Genomic DNA, 16,685 nt, shown 5'->3' with positions numbered 1-16,685 from the left:
CGTAAACAGAAAGTGCAGGAGCTAGATTGTCCTGCATGCAGTCCTGTCCTGTCTCCGACTGAGAATGTGTGGTACATTATGTAGCACACCATACGGCAACGAAGACCCCATACAATTGTGCAGCTGAAGACCTGCATAATGGATGAATGGGGGGAAATTCTGCTGGCTAAACTTTACAAACAGTGGTAAACCAGAGACTATTCAGCAGAGATGGGTCACTTCATTTAAAATGAATGGGAGAAATTGGAACGCCCAAAGGTTAACGTATGTTGAAAGGAAGTCCCGCCCTGAAGGTAAAAGAGCCAATCACCTTTTAGATACAGACAACGGGCCTGTAAATCAACTCGAGGACGCGCGTGCGCATTGGCTATAGAAGCAAGGACATTTTATCTTTTAAGCGTGATCTGAGGTAAAGAAGCACAAGTTATGAAACCACTGTTGTCAGATTTTACTACTGATTTTAAACATGATCTTTGATCGTAATCTTGACCAACCGTTTTGTAGATTTCGGTCTTTCTGTATTCAAGAAGATAGGAGCTGCACTAGCATGCCGTTTGTTTACATTGACAATAGCTGCCCGAAAGCGTTCCAAAGATAGCCGCTGAGTGACCCAACTTGCTGAAAGGACTTTGGTCGTACTTCTATTGGCTAAACTGGGCTTCTGATCGGAAATGACTTCAGACGTGACGTTACCTCAGCATAGCTTCAGTGCAGCATGGCGCCGCTCTTGGTCCCGCTGAAATGTGGGTTTAATATTCAAAGGCGTAAATTATCGCTTTTACTACAGAAGAGCAGCACTTTTCACGCGTGGAGTTATCACGACCACAGAGCGGCGAGTAAACGGAAACACCGGAGTACTTATCAGGTACATTCAGCTCTGTCAGAGATTTTAGGACACTGTCATACAAGGGCAGATGAATCAACTCTTAAAAAAGACATACACATGCGTTTACTACTACACTGTTATAATGTGTAGTGTCAAATATATTAGGTGATTCATAAACATACTTATGTTTTTGTTTTGCTGCGTTGTCTTCTAGCTGTTGTTTCATACTAACTCTTGTTTGCTGTAGTAGGAAGTTGTCATGGTTCATCATGACTAATGAAATGTCAGTGTTGTGTAAACGTGACACTAGCTGTTTGTCATTAGTTGGGAATGGATTTCTTTTGATTTGGACATTCAGTATCATGTTTTACAAGTCAGCAACAATAATATATACTTTATATAGATGTGCACGGTCATATAATGTCTATTTCTAACAAATGTACTTTTTGATGATTTTATTATTATTGTTTTATTTATATCAATGAAATAACTTAATATGCTTTCCCAGTTGATTGAGATCGACTGTTCTGGGTCTTATGAAAAACTATCATATGCCGCAACATGTGTTTGTAGATAAGGGTGAATCCCACCCTCTGTCTGCCTAATATCACCAAAACATGTGACCCCCATTACAAGATTTCTGTCACAAACATGTTAATATGACATTACGTTCATGTTATAGTTTCAGTCAGTTTTTAACGTTTTCAGGTAGCTGAATCTGTCTATATGTGGCATGTATTTCCATTCAGCCAGTTTTAAACGATTTTTTTCACACATATGTTGCGTGATAAGCTTGCAAAATATTAACTGAAAGTTAGTAATTTTTCCAACAATTGTTTACAGACAGATTGTCTCACTTTTAATTGACTAGATCACTATTCCAGTGGTTCAGAAGTTTACATACACTAAGTTATCTGTGCCTTGAAGCAGCTTGGAAAATTCCCAAAAATTATGTCATGCCTTTTGACAATTAGCCAGTTAGCATCATATAGTCTAATTGGAGTCAATTGGAGGTGTACCTGTGGATGTATTTTAAGGCCTACCTTCAAAATCAGTGCCTCTTTGCTTGACATCATTGGAAATTCAAAAGAAATCAGTCTCTGTGGACGTCCAGAAGTCTGGTTCATCCTTGGGAGCAATTTCCAAACGACTGGAGGTACCACGTTCTTCTGTGCAAACAATGGTACACATGTATAAACACCATGGGACCACACAGCCATCATACTGCTCAGGAAGGATTTGCATTCTGTCTCCTAGAGATGAACATAGTTTGATGCGAAAAGTGCAAATCAAACACAGAACAGCAGCAAAGGACCTTGTGAAGATACTGTAGGAAACAGGTAAACGAGTATCTATATCCACAGTAAAACGAGTCCTATATCAACATAACCTGAATGGCTTCTCAGCAAGGAAGAAGCCACTGCTCCAAAACTGCCATAAATAAGCCAGACTACAGTTTGCAAGTGTACATGGGGACAAAGATCTTACTTTTTAGAGAAATGTCCTCTAGTCTGATGAAACAAAAATTGAACTGATTGGCTATCACAATGCTCTGACCTCAAATCATGCGAGCAGAACTGAAAAAGTGTGTGCGAGCAAGGAGGCCTACAAACCTGACTCCGTCACACCAGTTCTGTCTGGAGGAATGGGCCAAAACTCCAGCAACGTATTATGAGAAGCTTGTGGAACGCTACCCAAAACATCTGACCCAACTTAAACAATTTAAAGGCAATGCTACCAAATACTGAGTGTATGTAAACTTCTGACCCACTGAGAATGTGATGAAAGAAATAAAAGCTGTAATAAATCATCCTCTCTATTATTCTGACATTTCACATTCTTAAAATAAAGTAGTGATCCAAACTGACCTAAGACAGGGAATGTTTTCTACGATTAAATGTCAGGAACTGTGAAAAATGTATTTGAGTTTAAATGTATTTGGCAAAGGTGTATGCAAACTTCTGACTTCAACTGTATTTTGCATAAGCTTGCAAAATATGAACTGACAGTTCATTGCTTTTATCTTAATTAATTTTTTCCCCATTAACAAAGTGAAGGATCTAAAATATCACAAAACTTAAAGGGGCAGTTCACCAAAAAATTTTAATTCTATTTTAGTTTTGAGTCATTAACAAAATATCAGCCCAGCAGAGGGCAATTGTGGCACCAGAATATAAATATTAATAATTCTTTACAGCTGAAATACATAGTTATGTTAGATACATATGCTTGTACACTATCACTGATTGAATACATTTTAAATATTTCAAATTTAAAATATTGTACGTTTTAAAATAGTATTGTCGCTGATTACATGTTGGTAAACTATTCTTTTAAAAAAAAAAAAAATGGTTGTTGTGTATGCTTATCCAATAAAATAATGTTTATGTATTTTATTGAAGTTTGTGTAAAAAAACGTCTCCCTTTTGAAAATAAAATAAATAGAAAAAAATAAGAAAGCTAACAGAATTATAATAAACAGAATTATAAACGTGATAAAAAATATAATGTAACTATAACATGTTATATAACTAAAGCATGTTAGTTTATATGTTAAATTAACTACTAAATGAAAAATAACAGGTGTGTGAGCTTTTTAAGTAATGTCCTATGATTATTAACAGTTAAGATATACTGTATATGCGCGACAGTGAGGCCAAACTGCTCCTGTCTGAACCATTAACTCAGAGCTTCTCAACTGGTTTTGCTTCAGGACAGATTTTACATTGGACATCAAGTGTCGACCTGCCATAGATTAAACATAACCTGTATTTAATGTATCCTGGGTTGCACATGCCATAAAATCAGTGGACATGTTGTAATGGGATCAAATGGGCAGATTCTGTTCATATCAAACTTTATTGGCAAGAGAAACTGAAGTGTACATTGCCAATGCATTATTATACATTATACATATGCTGAGGTTTATTTATCTAAAGTTTTAAATCTCAAACCTATTATTATGTCTGGCAGTCCGTTCAATCTCTACAAGTATACCTGTGTGCAGGTATACTTGGTCCTTCAGTCTCTATCGCACAAACACTGCCTGGGTCTCTGTCTGGCAGTTTTGCTCTTGAAACAGGTTCAGATGAAAGTCAGTGAGCGTAGTCACGTGATGCGTAGAGATATAGCAGCTTGCCCGGATCACTTGCCTGCTTGCAGGTGAAGTCGTCATTCTCTGTACAGTAAATGTACTGCTGTGTTTATTTTTCCATGGGCATGAGGTGCACACAGTGTATAACTGCTTCATACAATCAGTTTCTGTGCAAGGATGTGTAGTGGGTCGAGCGTGTACCCCCTAAAAATTTAAATACGCCAGTGTTAGCCACAGAGAGTAGGGTAACATACGTTTATCATTAGGGGACTACGTTATCTTATGATAGAAAAAACAGAGAGAGAGAGAGAGATCGGCCCAGTATGATCCTGTGCTGTTTTGGAGCGACGGTTAACTGGTGAATCAGACTTCCTGCTGTACATGCACATTCCATTGGAATGTCTTTGCTTTGAATCATGGCATTATGACAGTCCCTTCCAGAACACTGGTGCATGGCTTGGTTGCATCTCTCTTAGATGCTTAGATATTATTGTTGGGAATACACCTATGGTGATCCTGAGGTATGTGTTTCAGCAAGGTGTCTTAACTCGGTCAGTCTGTTCTCGGTCGACAGACCTGTTGGCAATGTGGACTTGTGATTTTTCTCTCTCTCTCTTGCAAACGAAAGAAGGGGGAAAAAAGACTAAATAAATAAAAATAAAACAAAGGAGGGTAATTAGATAAAAAGTCATAGTAATAATAAAATATAATGATTATGATAACAATAATGGTGATAGAAGAATTAGTTGTAGATAAAGAGAAAGAAATTAGAAGCGTAGATTAATTCATATGGAGAAATGGAGGACAACATTGGGAAGGAAAAAAGGAATATAATGTAATATAATACATGATGTATAATATAAATATATAATTAGGGATGTACCGATACCACTTTTTCTCTTACGATTCCTATATCGGAAATCTCTGTATCAGCCGATACCGATCCCAATCCGATAGTATTGTTTTTTTGCATAATCAGTTTAGAATATCTTTACATTATTGTGTGGAACTAATTGGGAGTACTCCTTAATATGTAAAGAAACACAAACCTCAAACTGAACATTATTTCAATATAAATGTATAGCTTATTAAGATACACTTTATTATTAACTAGTATACTGGATAATGTAGTAGCACAATTAACTGTAATTCCAGTATAAGTCATCAGGAAAAGAAACTGCTTTTTATTTTGTATTTTTTTGTAAACAAATAATAATATAATACTAATATATATATATAGTAATATATCTCAATCGTGCACCTTTAACTTTTAAACCCTCACGCTTTTATTTTGACATTCTGAACTCTCCAGGAAGTCCTGCATGTGTGTGTTTGTATTTAAGTTCAAAGTAGTTTAATTCACTACTTATTCAAATTCTGGTCAAATACTCCTCCAGTGCCGTTCTAAATGCATATTATAAGAGAACTGAACTATTGAGCATCTACACCTGAGATGTTCGTGAGTAGCGCTCAAATATTGCGCACCGTGTAAAGGCTAAAATGATCCGCAAGTGTAAACAGAACGGTGCCATTCAGTAACGTGCTGGAGCTATGCGCGTGCATTTTATATATTTACTTATTAAACACAGCTTTTTGTGATTCACTGAGCTATCGCTCCACTTCAAGTAGCTTTGAATAAAATGCACGAGTCATATGAACTACTTTAATTGTGTTTTAATGGTTCTTTTATGTCATTTATTGAGCTTAACAGTAACAAACCTGAATAACACACAGTATTGGATTTGGAACGGGCTCGTCAGACCGATATCGATCCGTCTAAAAGCTTCAGTATCGGAGCTGATACCGATCCAGATATCGCTATCCCTATAAATAATAGTGCTTTGACATTTCCTAAACTTGATATGTTTTAAATAAATTACTATTCAGACAATATTCCAGTACAAATGTATCCATATTTGTTTCATTTAAAATAAATATGTGATCATTTCAAGGCATTAATTCACCGATCAGAGTATGTTGATATTTAGAAAAGAAGCAATGGAGCTAAATATTTGTTTAAATTTGGGTAATTTGTGTTTGAATATGGCTGCCTGTTTTTTAGTTTTTTGTTAATATGGTCTGTTGATAATTGTAGACATTGTGTAATGGAGATTTTATTCTTATTCTTCCAAGTGGTGGCTCAGCGGTTAAGGATCTGGGTTACTGACCGAAAGGTTGGGGGTTCAAGCCCCAGCACTGTCAAGATACCACTGTTGGGCCCTTGAGCAAGGCCCTTGACCCCATCTGCTCCAGAGGCGCCGTTTCATGGCTGACCCTGCGCTCTGACCCCAGCTTAGTTGGGATATGCGAAAACAACTGTACACTGCACAATGACAATAAAGTTGAATCTTAATCTTAATTTAATCAAAATAGTTTTCTTGGTGATAGCTAGAGACAGAAGTAGGGGGGTTGTGTGTTCCGGTATGGGAGTTATTGGTGACTTGTCATCTAAAAGACATAACGGTGGAATTGCAAGAATTTCACAATTAAAATAAACCGATAATTTAATGGTGACTTCTGTCCAAAATTTGGCAAAAGATGGTCAAGACCAGAGGACATGAAAGTTGTCATCTTGGCTATTGAGACTGCAGTGCACGCATTTGTTTGAGTCCGCTATTCCCATTTTAAACATTTTGTGTTGTGTTAAGTGTGATCTATGTATGATTTTATATTGGATTAGTTGTAGTTTAATATTTCTGCTTAAACTGAATGCGTTTATGCAAACTTGTTTCCTGAAATTAATATCTGTGGTTATGTTGAGGTCTTTCTCCCATTGTTTAACTGGCATTGAATATGTTGTGTCTGTAGATAATAATACGGTGTATAATTTGACCAATAATTGTTTTGAGTTGCTTATATATTTTTAGTAATTTTCTCATTAGTGGTGGTGGATTGGGGTAATTGTTGCCGATGTTTTGATAGCACTTTTAATTTGAAGATAGTAAACAATTGGTCTTGGCTTCGATTATAGTTCTGTATCAGCTCTGGCAATTTGATGAAATTGTTGTCTAGGAAAAGATTATGTAAATTAGAGCTGTTGGGAAAAATCGTTTCAGCGAAGCATCGCGATTCATAGTCAATCGATTCTCTAAAGAATCAGAATCGATTCTGAGTTCAGTTTAAATCACGGCAGAGCAGTGGTGCGGGCCAAAGACAGATGTGGAAACAAAGACGCGAGTCAAGTGCACAAACACAACTGTTTGTAGACCAGCTGTATCAAATGACATGACCATCTGTGCCCTAATTAAACTACGATCCCGAACTTCTTTCACAAATCCACACACATAGCACATTGCACTGATTTGCACACAACGGGGGAAAACACAGAAGAAAATAATGATGAGGCAGCAGTTCGGGAGATGTTGGTGATGTTTTCATTCAATTAAATGTTTTTCTTTTCTTTCGATGCCTTTTCTCTACTCTTGAGCGCTCCATTTCATTGGCTTTTGCTTTATTGCCGGTCACTCGCTTGTCACGACAGTGCGCAAACCTGATGGCAGTGTCTCATTTGGAAGGATGCGTCCTCCGGAGGTCTCATTTGTCGACCGCATACATCATCGAGGCTGACTCTTCATTTATTTAATTATTTATTTTTTGTCTTTCTTATTTTTTCCCTGTGGAGAACCAATATTTTTTGTGTGCTTTTAAAAGCTGAATGTGAAAAATAGAGATTTTTTTTTTAAGATACTGAAAAAAGAAAGATATTGAAGGACAATCGAGAATCATTTTTATAATCGAATCATTACTCTTTTGAATAGTAATCAAATTATGAGGCCAGTGAAGATTCACACCTCTAATGTAAATGTGTGATTCCTGTTTCTTTCCATATTTCATTAGCATTTGGAGATTCATCAATGATGAAATCAGGATTATGCCATAGGAGAGAGGGAGTGTGGTGTTAAATGATTAGGAGTTATTTTATTCACGTTCCACCAGGCAAGTAATGTTATGCGAATCATGACGCTTTATTGTATTAGTAATGAAGCGTAGGTCAGATAATGAAATTGTTTTGCATTCAGCCTGTTCCAATTGTAACCACGTGTTATGGAGAGGATTGCCATTTATCCATTTGCAAATATATTGTATTTGTGGAGCTAGATGGTAATATTGAAAGTTGGGTGCTCCTAATCTTCCCATGTCTTTGCTGAGATGTGTTGATATTTATTCTAGGGGTTCTTATTTTTCCAGTAAAATGTATTTATCTTGCTATTTAATGTGTGAAACCATTTATTAGTGGGTTGTATCATTGTAAACCAATAATCAATTTTTGGCAAAATAGAAATTTGTACCGTAGCAATTTGTCCTATGACAGAGAGTGGTAGGTTCATCCAGCGATTTAAGTTGTCTTCGATTGTATTTAGCAGTGGAGTGAAGTTAAGATGAAATAAATCTGATAGGTGGGGTGTGTTCCTAGGTAGGGGATATTGTTAAATGGTAAAATGGTTAATGGTCCGAACTTATATAGCGCCTTTTTAACCTTAGCGGTATTCAAAGTGCTTTACACTGTGACTCATTCACCCATTCATACACCAATGGCGGCAGAGCTGCTATGTAAGGCGCTAGCCTGCCATTGGGAGCAATTTAGGGTTCAGTGTCTTGCCCAAGGACACTTCGGCATGTGGAGTCGTGTGGGCCGGGATTCAAACCACCAATTCTGCGATTAGTGGCCAACCTGCTCTACCACCTGAGCCACAGCCGCCCATAATGCCTTCGTTAGATTAGATTTGGACCAGTTTATAGTCTAGTCTGATATTTTAGAGAAATCATTAATGAGGTTGATAACTTCTGTGAGTGATCTTTCTGGGTTTTGTAGGTATAGCAGAATATCATCTGCATACATTGAGATATTATGTGTGGTCTTACTTAATGTAAAGCCAGTGATTATTACTATTTTGTCTTATGGCAGCTGTTAAGGGCTCAATGAATAATGCAAAAAGCAGTGGAGAGAGTCGGAATCCTTGTCTGGTCACCCGTTACTAATGAAATGATGGTGATATGATGTTATTAGCGATAACTGAAGCCTTTGATGTACTATATAATGTTCTGATCCAGTGGATGTATGATTCTCCGAAAACAAATGTTTGTAGTGTTGTAAAGGGAAAGTGCCAATTTACTCTGTCGAATGCTTTTTAGGCATCCAGTGATACAACAATTGTGGTATTTTGCGATTTACTGATATTCGTTATATTAAATAAGAGGCAAATGTTATTTGTTGAGTGACGTATTTAATAAAACATGTTTGATCTGGGTGAATGATACATTATATGACGGGTTCTAGATGTGTAACTAGAGTTTGCTGATTATTTTTATGTCTGTGTTAATAAGAGATAGCGGCCTATAACCTGTGCAAAATGATGGGTCCTTACCTTCCCCCTGTAATCTATGCCCCCTTATATAAGTCTGCCAGTGCAGTAAAGACAACATATACTTAAAAATATAAAGTCTTCTTAATATCTTATATGTTGCTTTTCACATAAATGTATCTTGTTTGAAGGATTTTTAGATATTTTAAAATATGTTAAATATTATATTCAACATTCTCTAGTAACAATTGTTACTTCTGCGGTATAGCTCCGAAAGTAAATGTACGTAAGGAGTTTTAGATATTTATATTGGAAAATAAACCAAACAAAACAAATCAAAAACTGTATTTTTTTGTATTGCATAATGGACTAAGAATTCTTTAAGTGCTGCTGAATTATTGAATGTGCTTCTGCACACGGATTGAATTATAGAGTAGTACTCCACTACAAACATGAACTTGGTCTCACATCTCTTCCCTCTTTTGTTTTTAGCTATCAAGTCCAAACCTAGCATCATCAACATGGGCTGTCAAGAGAGGTCACAACAGTCAACAGATCCTGGAAACAGTAAAAGTATGCAACATCACAATATTGTGTTCAGAATGTCTGCTTGATTTTTTATATTTTTTCTTAAAGTTGATAATTTCATGAAACGCATAACAGTGAAAATATAATAGGAAGTCAGAAACACTTTTGAATTGGTCTGTTCCAGCATTTACAGATCCCAGAGAGGCCGTGCTGGCATGGAAATGCAGGAGGAGGACTCAATGCAGATCCCAAAAATGTGGTTGGTTAATTTTCTGAAGCTCCAGTTCATACTTCATACTTCAGTTCAACTTGCGCTGCCTTTGAAACAACTTTCATTTTTGACTGGCGTCGCCACGCCCTCTTACATTTAAAGGAATAGTTACCCTTGAGCAAGGCCCTTGACCCTATCTGCTCCAGGGGTGCCGTATCATGGCTGACCCTGCACTCTAACATCAGCTTAACTGGGATATGTGAAAACAAATAAGTTTCACTGTATATATGCAAAAATGTATGTATAATGTGTGACCAAAATAAAGGCTTCTGTTCTTTTTGGTAGATGATTTTATCCTAAGCAACTTACACCTATGCACTTATTACAGGGACAATTCTACGGAGCAATCTGGAGTTAAGTGCCTTGCTCAAGAACACAATGGGGGTGGCTGTGGGGATCAAACCAGCAACCTTATGCTTACCATTTCTGTGATTTAACCCACTGCACCAGCAATACTTGCATAGTTCACCCAAAAATGAATATTCTCTCATCATTTACTCACCCTCATGCCATTCCAGATGTGTATGACTGACTTCTGCTGAACAAGAACAAAGATTTTTAAAAGCATTTTTCAGTTATGTAGGTCCATACAATGCAAGTGAATGGTGGACAGAAGCTCCAAAAAGCACATAAAGGCTGCATAAAATTAATCCATACAACTCCAGGGTTTTAATCCATGTCTTCAGAAATGATATGATCGATGTAGGTGAGAAACAGATCAATATTTAAGTCCTTTTTTTCTATAAATTTTCCTTTCCCTGTAGGTTGTGATGTGCTTGAAGGAAGAACAAAAGAAGAATGTGAAAGTGGAGATTTATAGTTAAAAATGACTTAAATAGTCATCTGTTTCTCACCCACACCTGTTATATCGCTTCTGAAGATATGGATTAAACCACTGGAGTTTTATGGATTACTTTTATGCTACCTTTATTTTCTTTTTGGAGCTTCAAAGTTCTGGCCACCATTCTCTTGCATTGTATGGATCTACAGAGGTGAAATATTCTCCTAAAAATCTTTGTGTTCTGCTGCAGAAAGAAAGTCATACACGTCTGGGATGGCATGAGAGAATTTTCATTTTTGGGTGAACTATCACTATAACAACCACCTGTCCTACAGAGACCACTTTGTACTATAACATTAATTATCAGTGGATGAAACCAAGTCCTGCCCCACATTTCTGTCTTGTTTTACTTCACATACGTCTATGGAATGATTTTCCGGACATTATTCAAAAGGAATTGCAAATTGTATTTGCAATTGCGTTTTCAATTTGTGGATGCATAAAATGTGACATAATCCAAACGCGATTGCAAATCGCGCATTACGTTTGCGTTTTCGTTTAAGCGAACGCACGGTGACTGCCAGATTTCAAATGGAAAAGCAAAGTCCGTTTGCAACTGTGCTTCCCATATCTTACGAGTTTTGGCCCTGTCATATTTAAATAGCAATTTCAATTACCACGTCTGCTTTTTCACTTTCTCAGCGTCGCGTATGTAGCCAGCCAAAACTCAAATGGAATACTAATTCCCTTAGTATTTCCATTGATGCCTTACACGGAAATCAGGGTCAAGGGTGGGATTATGCTATGGGGCGTGTTTGTCTTGGGAAGTGAGGTCACTCACAGTCGATGGTCAAGAGTCATTATATAAACAAGCATTGAAAGTAATGGACCAGAAATCTGTAAGATGGCATCACTGCATCATTCTAAGGAAGCATAATATCTTGAGTTTTGACAGTTTTGTAAATTTTTCTTTTTTAAAACTAATTTTTAAGTGTGTGAACAACGTTGCACCAGAAATATTCTGTCAACTAGTACATAAACAAAAGAGTGGAATAAGAACTAGAGGCACAATAAGTGGAAACTATAGCCATAAAACGTAGAACAACATTTGGTCAGACATCATTTTCAGTAAGAGGCATACATTTGTGGAATGCATCTGAAATTAAAACATTGACAGACTTCAAGGTTTTTAATACACATTTAAAGCAATGGCTGAAACTGAAACAACTTTGTGAACACTGACTGTACAGGACATAACACAATGCATACAAACATAATGTTGCATATGTGAGCACGCACAGACATATGCACACTTTTGTGTTCTTGTATTGTTAAATGTGTCTAGACTTTGTTTTATAGTGACTTCCACATCTACTTAAGCCCATATCTTATTTCATATATGGGGTGTATTTGTTGTATGTATTTTATTAATTATAAATCTTAAACTCAATACTCTGTAATTTTTGTTTTAAATTTATAAGCCTAACCAGGGACAGGGGTTGCAAATTAGTCATGGCTAGAAACATGTAGCTGAGAAAGTGAAAAAGCAGACGTGGTAATTGAAATTGCTATTTAAATATGACAGGGCCAAAACTCATAAGATATGGGAAACACAGTTGCAAACGGACTTTGCTTTTCCATTTGAAATCTGGCAGTCACTGTGCGTTCGCTTAAACGAAAATGCAAACGGTAATGCGCGATTTGCAATTGCGTTTGGATTATGTCACATTTTATGCGTCCACAAATTGAAAACGCAATTGCAAATACAATTTGCAATTCCTTTTGAATAATGTCCGGAAAATCATTCCATATACGTCACATTCCTGAAGTAAAATCATGTACACTAAACAGGAGTGGCATCAGGGTCAATGGGCTGTATGGACCTTTGCTGCCCCCTAAAGTGGATACTGATGCTGCTTCTGTCTCACTAGGAGGACAGGACCGTTCACAGCCCCACCTTTCAATAATATTACTTTCAATTATTGTAATTATTGTAGCTATATTTCATTTTAAAGGTGCACTCAGTAATTTTCTCCACATTTAAAAAGTTTTAGAAGTAAACCTAAAGAAATTAATGAAACATATGTATGTAATCATGATGAGATGAGGTGAAGATTCCAGTCAAATCAGTAACTTTGTAAAAGTTGTTTAATTCTACATGGAGAGGTTCCCCTCATGGGGGCTGCCATGTTAGGATCACATGACCAGCCGAATACTACTCACTTAATCTCTGTAGCTGCCCGGTTATTGCACATTTTCATTTATGGATTAAATTAAGGCTGTGAATAGTGTATTTCTACAATGGCTTCTGTAACTAAAAACTGTTCAGTGTTGAAATAATTCTGCATCTTTGCCCTTAAGGTGTCAGTGTAAGTCAGAGTTGACACAAACAAAAAATTACTGTGTGCACCTTAATGTTTTCAGCTGGTAAATAAAGTCTTGGATGCCAAACTTTTTTTCAATTTGATGATATTTAAAGTGGGAAAGTGAGTTATGAAGAACTATCATGCTTTTGTTGGCAGCTGGTTGAAGTGAACTCATCGAAGATTCTGGCAGCAATGTTGTCGTATGTCTGGCCCAAAGACCGACCAGACCTCCGGGCACGTGTTGCCATAGCACTGGGCCTGCTTGCTGGAGCCAAGGTGCGTTTATCACACTGCAATATCATTTTGGGAAGATTGTTTTTTTTTTTTTTATAGAAGTTCTAATATAATTGTATTTAGGAGACAGTTTGCAGAACTTAACATTTAGGATTTTCTGCCAGTAATTCATATTTGCACATGTCCTGGCAAAATTTTCACCAGTCCCACAAATGTATTTTTAGCAACATATATGCAGGGGCACATTATGCATCCAAAGGCTGTGGGAGGGGTGTTAGTGGACTATTACTCTATGACGATGTGCTAGACGGGCAGATTTCACTGTTGTATACTGTCTGTTTAAATCGCCATCTAACTCTGAACGCGTTTACATGCGCTCCTCCCGCGAACGTAGATGGGGGCTCAATTGGGTTGCGTATGCCACTAATGCACCCCACATTAAGGTTTTAGATACAGTTTGAATTCATGTATAAGTATTAACCCATTCTAGACTGCTAGGTTTTGTCTAATATGCCATCATAACTAATCATATACACTCACCGACCACTTTATTAGGTACAACCATAGACTGTAAAAAAAGATGGACGACGCCCCTTCGCTCTTTTCCATTGGTGAGAACTGAAGCCGCCAGTGTCCCGATATGGCGCTGACATCTTGGGACTTGAGTCTGCGCAGTTGCGATTTCGGGACCAGACCTGCGCAGTAGTGAGCAGGAAGTAAAGCCGTGAAATCAAGGCCCCGCCCTCACTCTCGCTGAATCAATCGCAAGCACACGCCCCTGCACTTTTGACTTATGACGGTGTGAAATAATTAATTATAGAAATTTAGATATTAAATTTAAAGCTCCAATCTCCTCAGTCCTCCGAAGATCCCGAAAAAATTCCGCTGGTGCTTCAGTGACTACTTTCGCTCAGAGAACCTGTCAATCACAGCTGTCAATCATGATGTCACAGCACCGTTTTTATAGCATCAAATAACTAAAAACAAACTTATTTTGAAAACAAACACTTGAAATGACATCAACGTGATAGAAACGACAGTAAATGACAGAAACTATCTTTGGAAAGATATGTGAAGTGTAATTGAATTGTTTAGTTGGTCTCACGTCCCGTTGAATAACATGGGGAGGCGGGGCTTATGACCTATACTAGGACCAGTCACCGGGGGGCGATCGAGACGTTTTGGCTTCACTTTTGAGGGCTTGTGCGGCACACTTGGGTACAACTGTAAACAAAATGATTCATCCCATTATCTGATCAGCCAATCGTGTGGCAGCAGTGCAATGCATGAAATCAAGCAGATACGGGTCAGGAGCTTCAGTTAATGTTCACATCATCTATCAGAATGGGGAAAAATGTGATCTCAGTGATTTTGACCGTGGCATGATTGTTGGAGCCAGTTGGGCTCTCCTTTGATTTTCACACACAACAGTCTCTAGAATTTACTCAGATCGGTGCCAAAAACAAGAAACGTCCAGTAAGGGGCAGTTCTGTGGATGGAAACACCTTGTTGATGAGAGAGGTCAACAGAGAATGGCAAGACTGGTTCGAGTTGACAAAGTCTACGGTAACTCAGATAACCCCTCTGTACAATTATAGTGAGCAGAATAGCATCTCAGAATACACAACATGTTGAACCTTGAGGCGGATGGGCTACAACAGCAGAAGACCACGTCGGGTTCCACTTCTGTCAGCCAAGAACAGAAAACGTCTGCAGTTATCTGAGTTACCGTAGACTTCCTGTCAGCTTGAACCAGTCTGGCCATTCAGGAGTTTCCGTCAACAGAACTGCCACTCACAGGTTGTTTTTGTTAGTTTGTTTTTGGCACCATTCTGAGTCAATTCTAGAGACTGTTGTGCGTGAAAATCCCAGGAGATCAACAGTTACAGAAATACTCACACCAGCTCGACTGGCACCAACGATCATGCCATGCTCCAAATCACTCAGATTGCATTTTTCCCCATTCTGATGGTTGATGTGAAAATTAACTGAAGCTCCTGACCCGTATCTGCATGATTTTATGCATAGCACTGCTGCCATACTATTGGCTGATTAGATAATCACATGAATAAGTAGGGGTACAGGTGTATCTAATAAAGTGGTCGGTAAGTGTAATTTAAAATGAAATGCAATCAAGTTGAAAAAGTCTTCGGAAAGTAATGCAATTATTGTGTTTTAAGATCAAACTTCTTTAACAAATCATTTTGTCAAGTTCTCACAGTCGAATGTTTTTTCCTTTCCCGTCCCCATTAATTTGAGCTCAGGAAAGAAATGAAACGATTAAAGTTTGGCACATTTTTCTTCCATCACCCAGTGTGATATTCTCAAATATAAGAAACAACCTGCCAATCTTTACTGCGTTTTCATGTATTTGGATGGTCAATCGCATACCTTTTGCTTTGACCTTTTTTCACACGTTCAGGTTTTGTCAAGTGTGACCATACAAAACATTTTGTTTTTAAGGCTGAATTTTGCCTAAAGCAGCAGCATAATTAAGATGCCTACCTTTTGGAACAGATTTCACGTCAGGAGCGCAGCTACAACTAGTGCTGCTTTCGGAAGCATCTCACTAGGTTTTGGAACATAGCTCTGGTGTCAACCTTTTTGGCAATATCAGTAATTAAAACCTGTTTTGATCCAGTTGCCTCCAGACTCTGTCCTCTTGTTAAAGGGCATTGCTATGGATGCATGCTGTTAGAAAGTGAAATTATCACTTCGGTGTTGGCAGCTCATTTTTATTTTCCACAAATGAAGCTACAGCGCAGTAATTAGGAAGGTATGGATCCTTGCTTTGTTTCACAATGACAATACTTCCTGCTAAAGCAATGCTGCATTTCCTGGATGCATCTCACGTAAACATGTCTGGGTCACATTTCAGCCCAAGAACAAACAAAAAAACAAGACTACATTTTTTTTGGGACCATTAAGGTTTTTTTGCATTGTGAGATTATATTGCACCTAAAAATAATTTTAGTTTTTTTTGTAATTTCCATGTTATTCAATGATGATTATTCTCAGTACTGGACAACTATGTTACAATCCCGTATATTTCTTTAATATGCATAAATGGCATTAAGGCAATACACCAAATACTAGGGCTGCGACGGTACACAAAATTCACGGTTCGGTACGTACCTCGGTTTTGGGGTCATGGTTTGGTTTCGGTACAGTAGCATTTATTTTGAAAGCACAGGAGAAACAATTCTTATCGTGAAGGCTCATTTATAACATGACTGCACTATTTCTTCAACGAAATTACAATACAATACTTAAGAGCCTCTT

At 37.6% G+C, this 16,685-nt stretch overlaps 1 protein-coding gene across 1 annotated transcript in view; it reads left to right on the top strand.

The window, feature by feature from the left end:
- The first annotated feature begins 694 nt into the window (after positions 1-694).
- LOC127663030 (iron-sulfur clusters transporter ABCB7, mitochondrial) overlaps positions 695-16,685 on the top strand; it is a 51,519-nt gene continuing 35,528 nt past the window's right edge. The window contains exons 1-4 of the mRNA XM_052154423.1: positions 695-865; positions 9,716-9,796; positions 9,936-10,010; positions 13,326-13,445. Of these exons, the coding sequence (XP_052010383.1) occupies positions 716-865; positions 9,716-9,796; positions 9,936-10,010; positions 13,326-13,445 (426 nt within the window). The 5' untranslated portion in view covers positions 695-715. The remainder of the gene's footprint in view (positions 866-9,715; positions 9,797-9,935; positions 10,011-13,325; positions 13,446-16,685) is intronic.

Source organism: Xyrauchen texanus, chromosome 23 (genome assembly GCF_025860055.1).
Source record: "Xyrauchen texanus isolate HMW12.3.18 chromosome 23, RBS_HiC_50CHRs, whole genome shotgun sequence".
Classification (NCBI taxonomy): Eukaryota; Metazoa; Chordata; class Actinopteri; order Cypriniformes; family Catostomidae; genus Xyrauchen; species Xyrauchen texanus.
The sequence above is the reverse complement of the archived record's forward strand: the minus strand, read 5'-3'. Positions and strand labels throughout refer to the sequence as shown.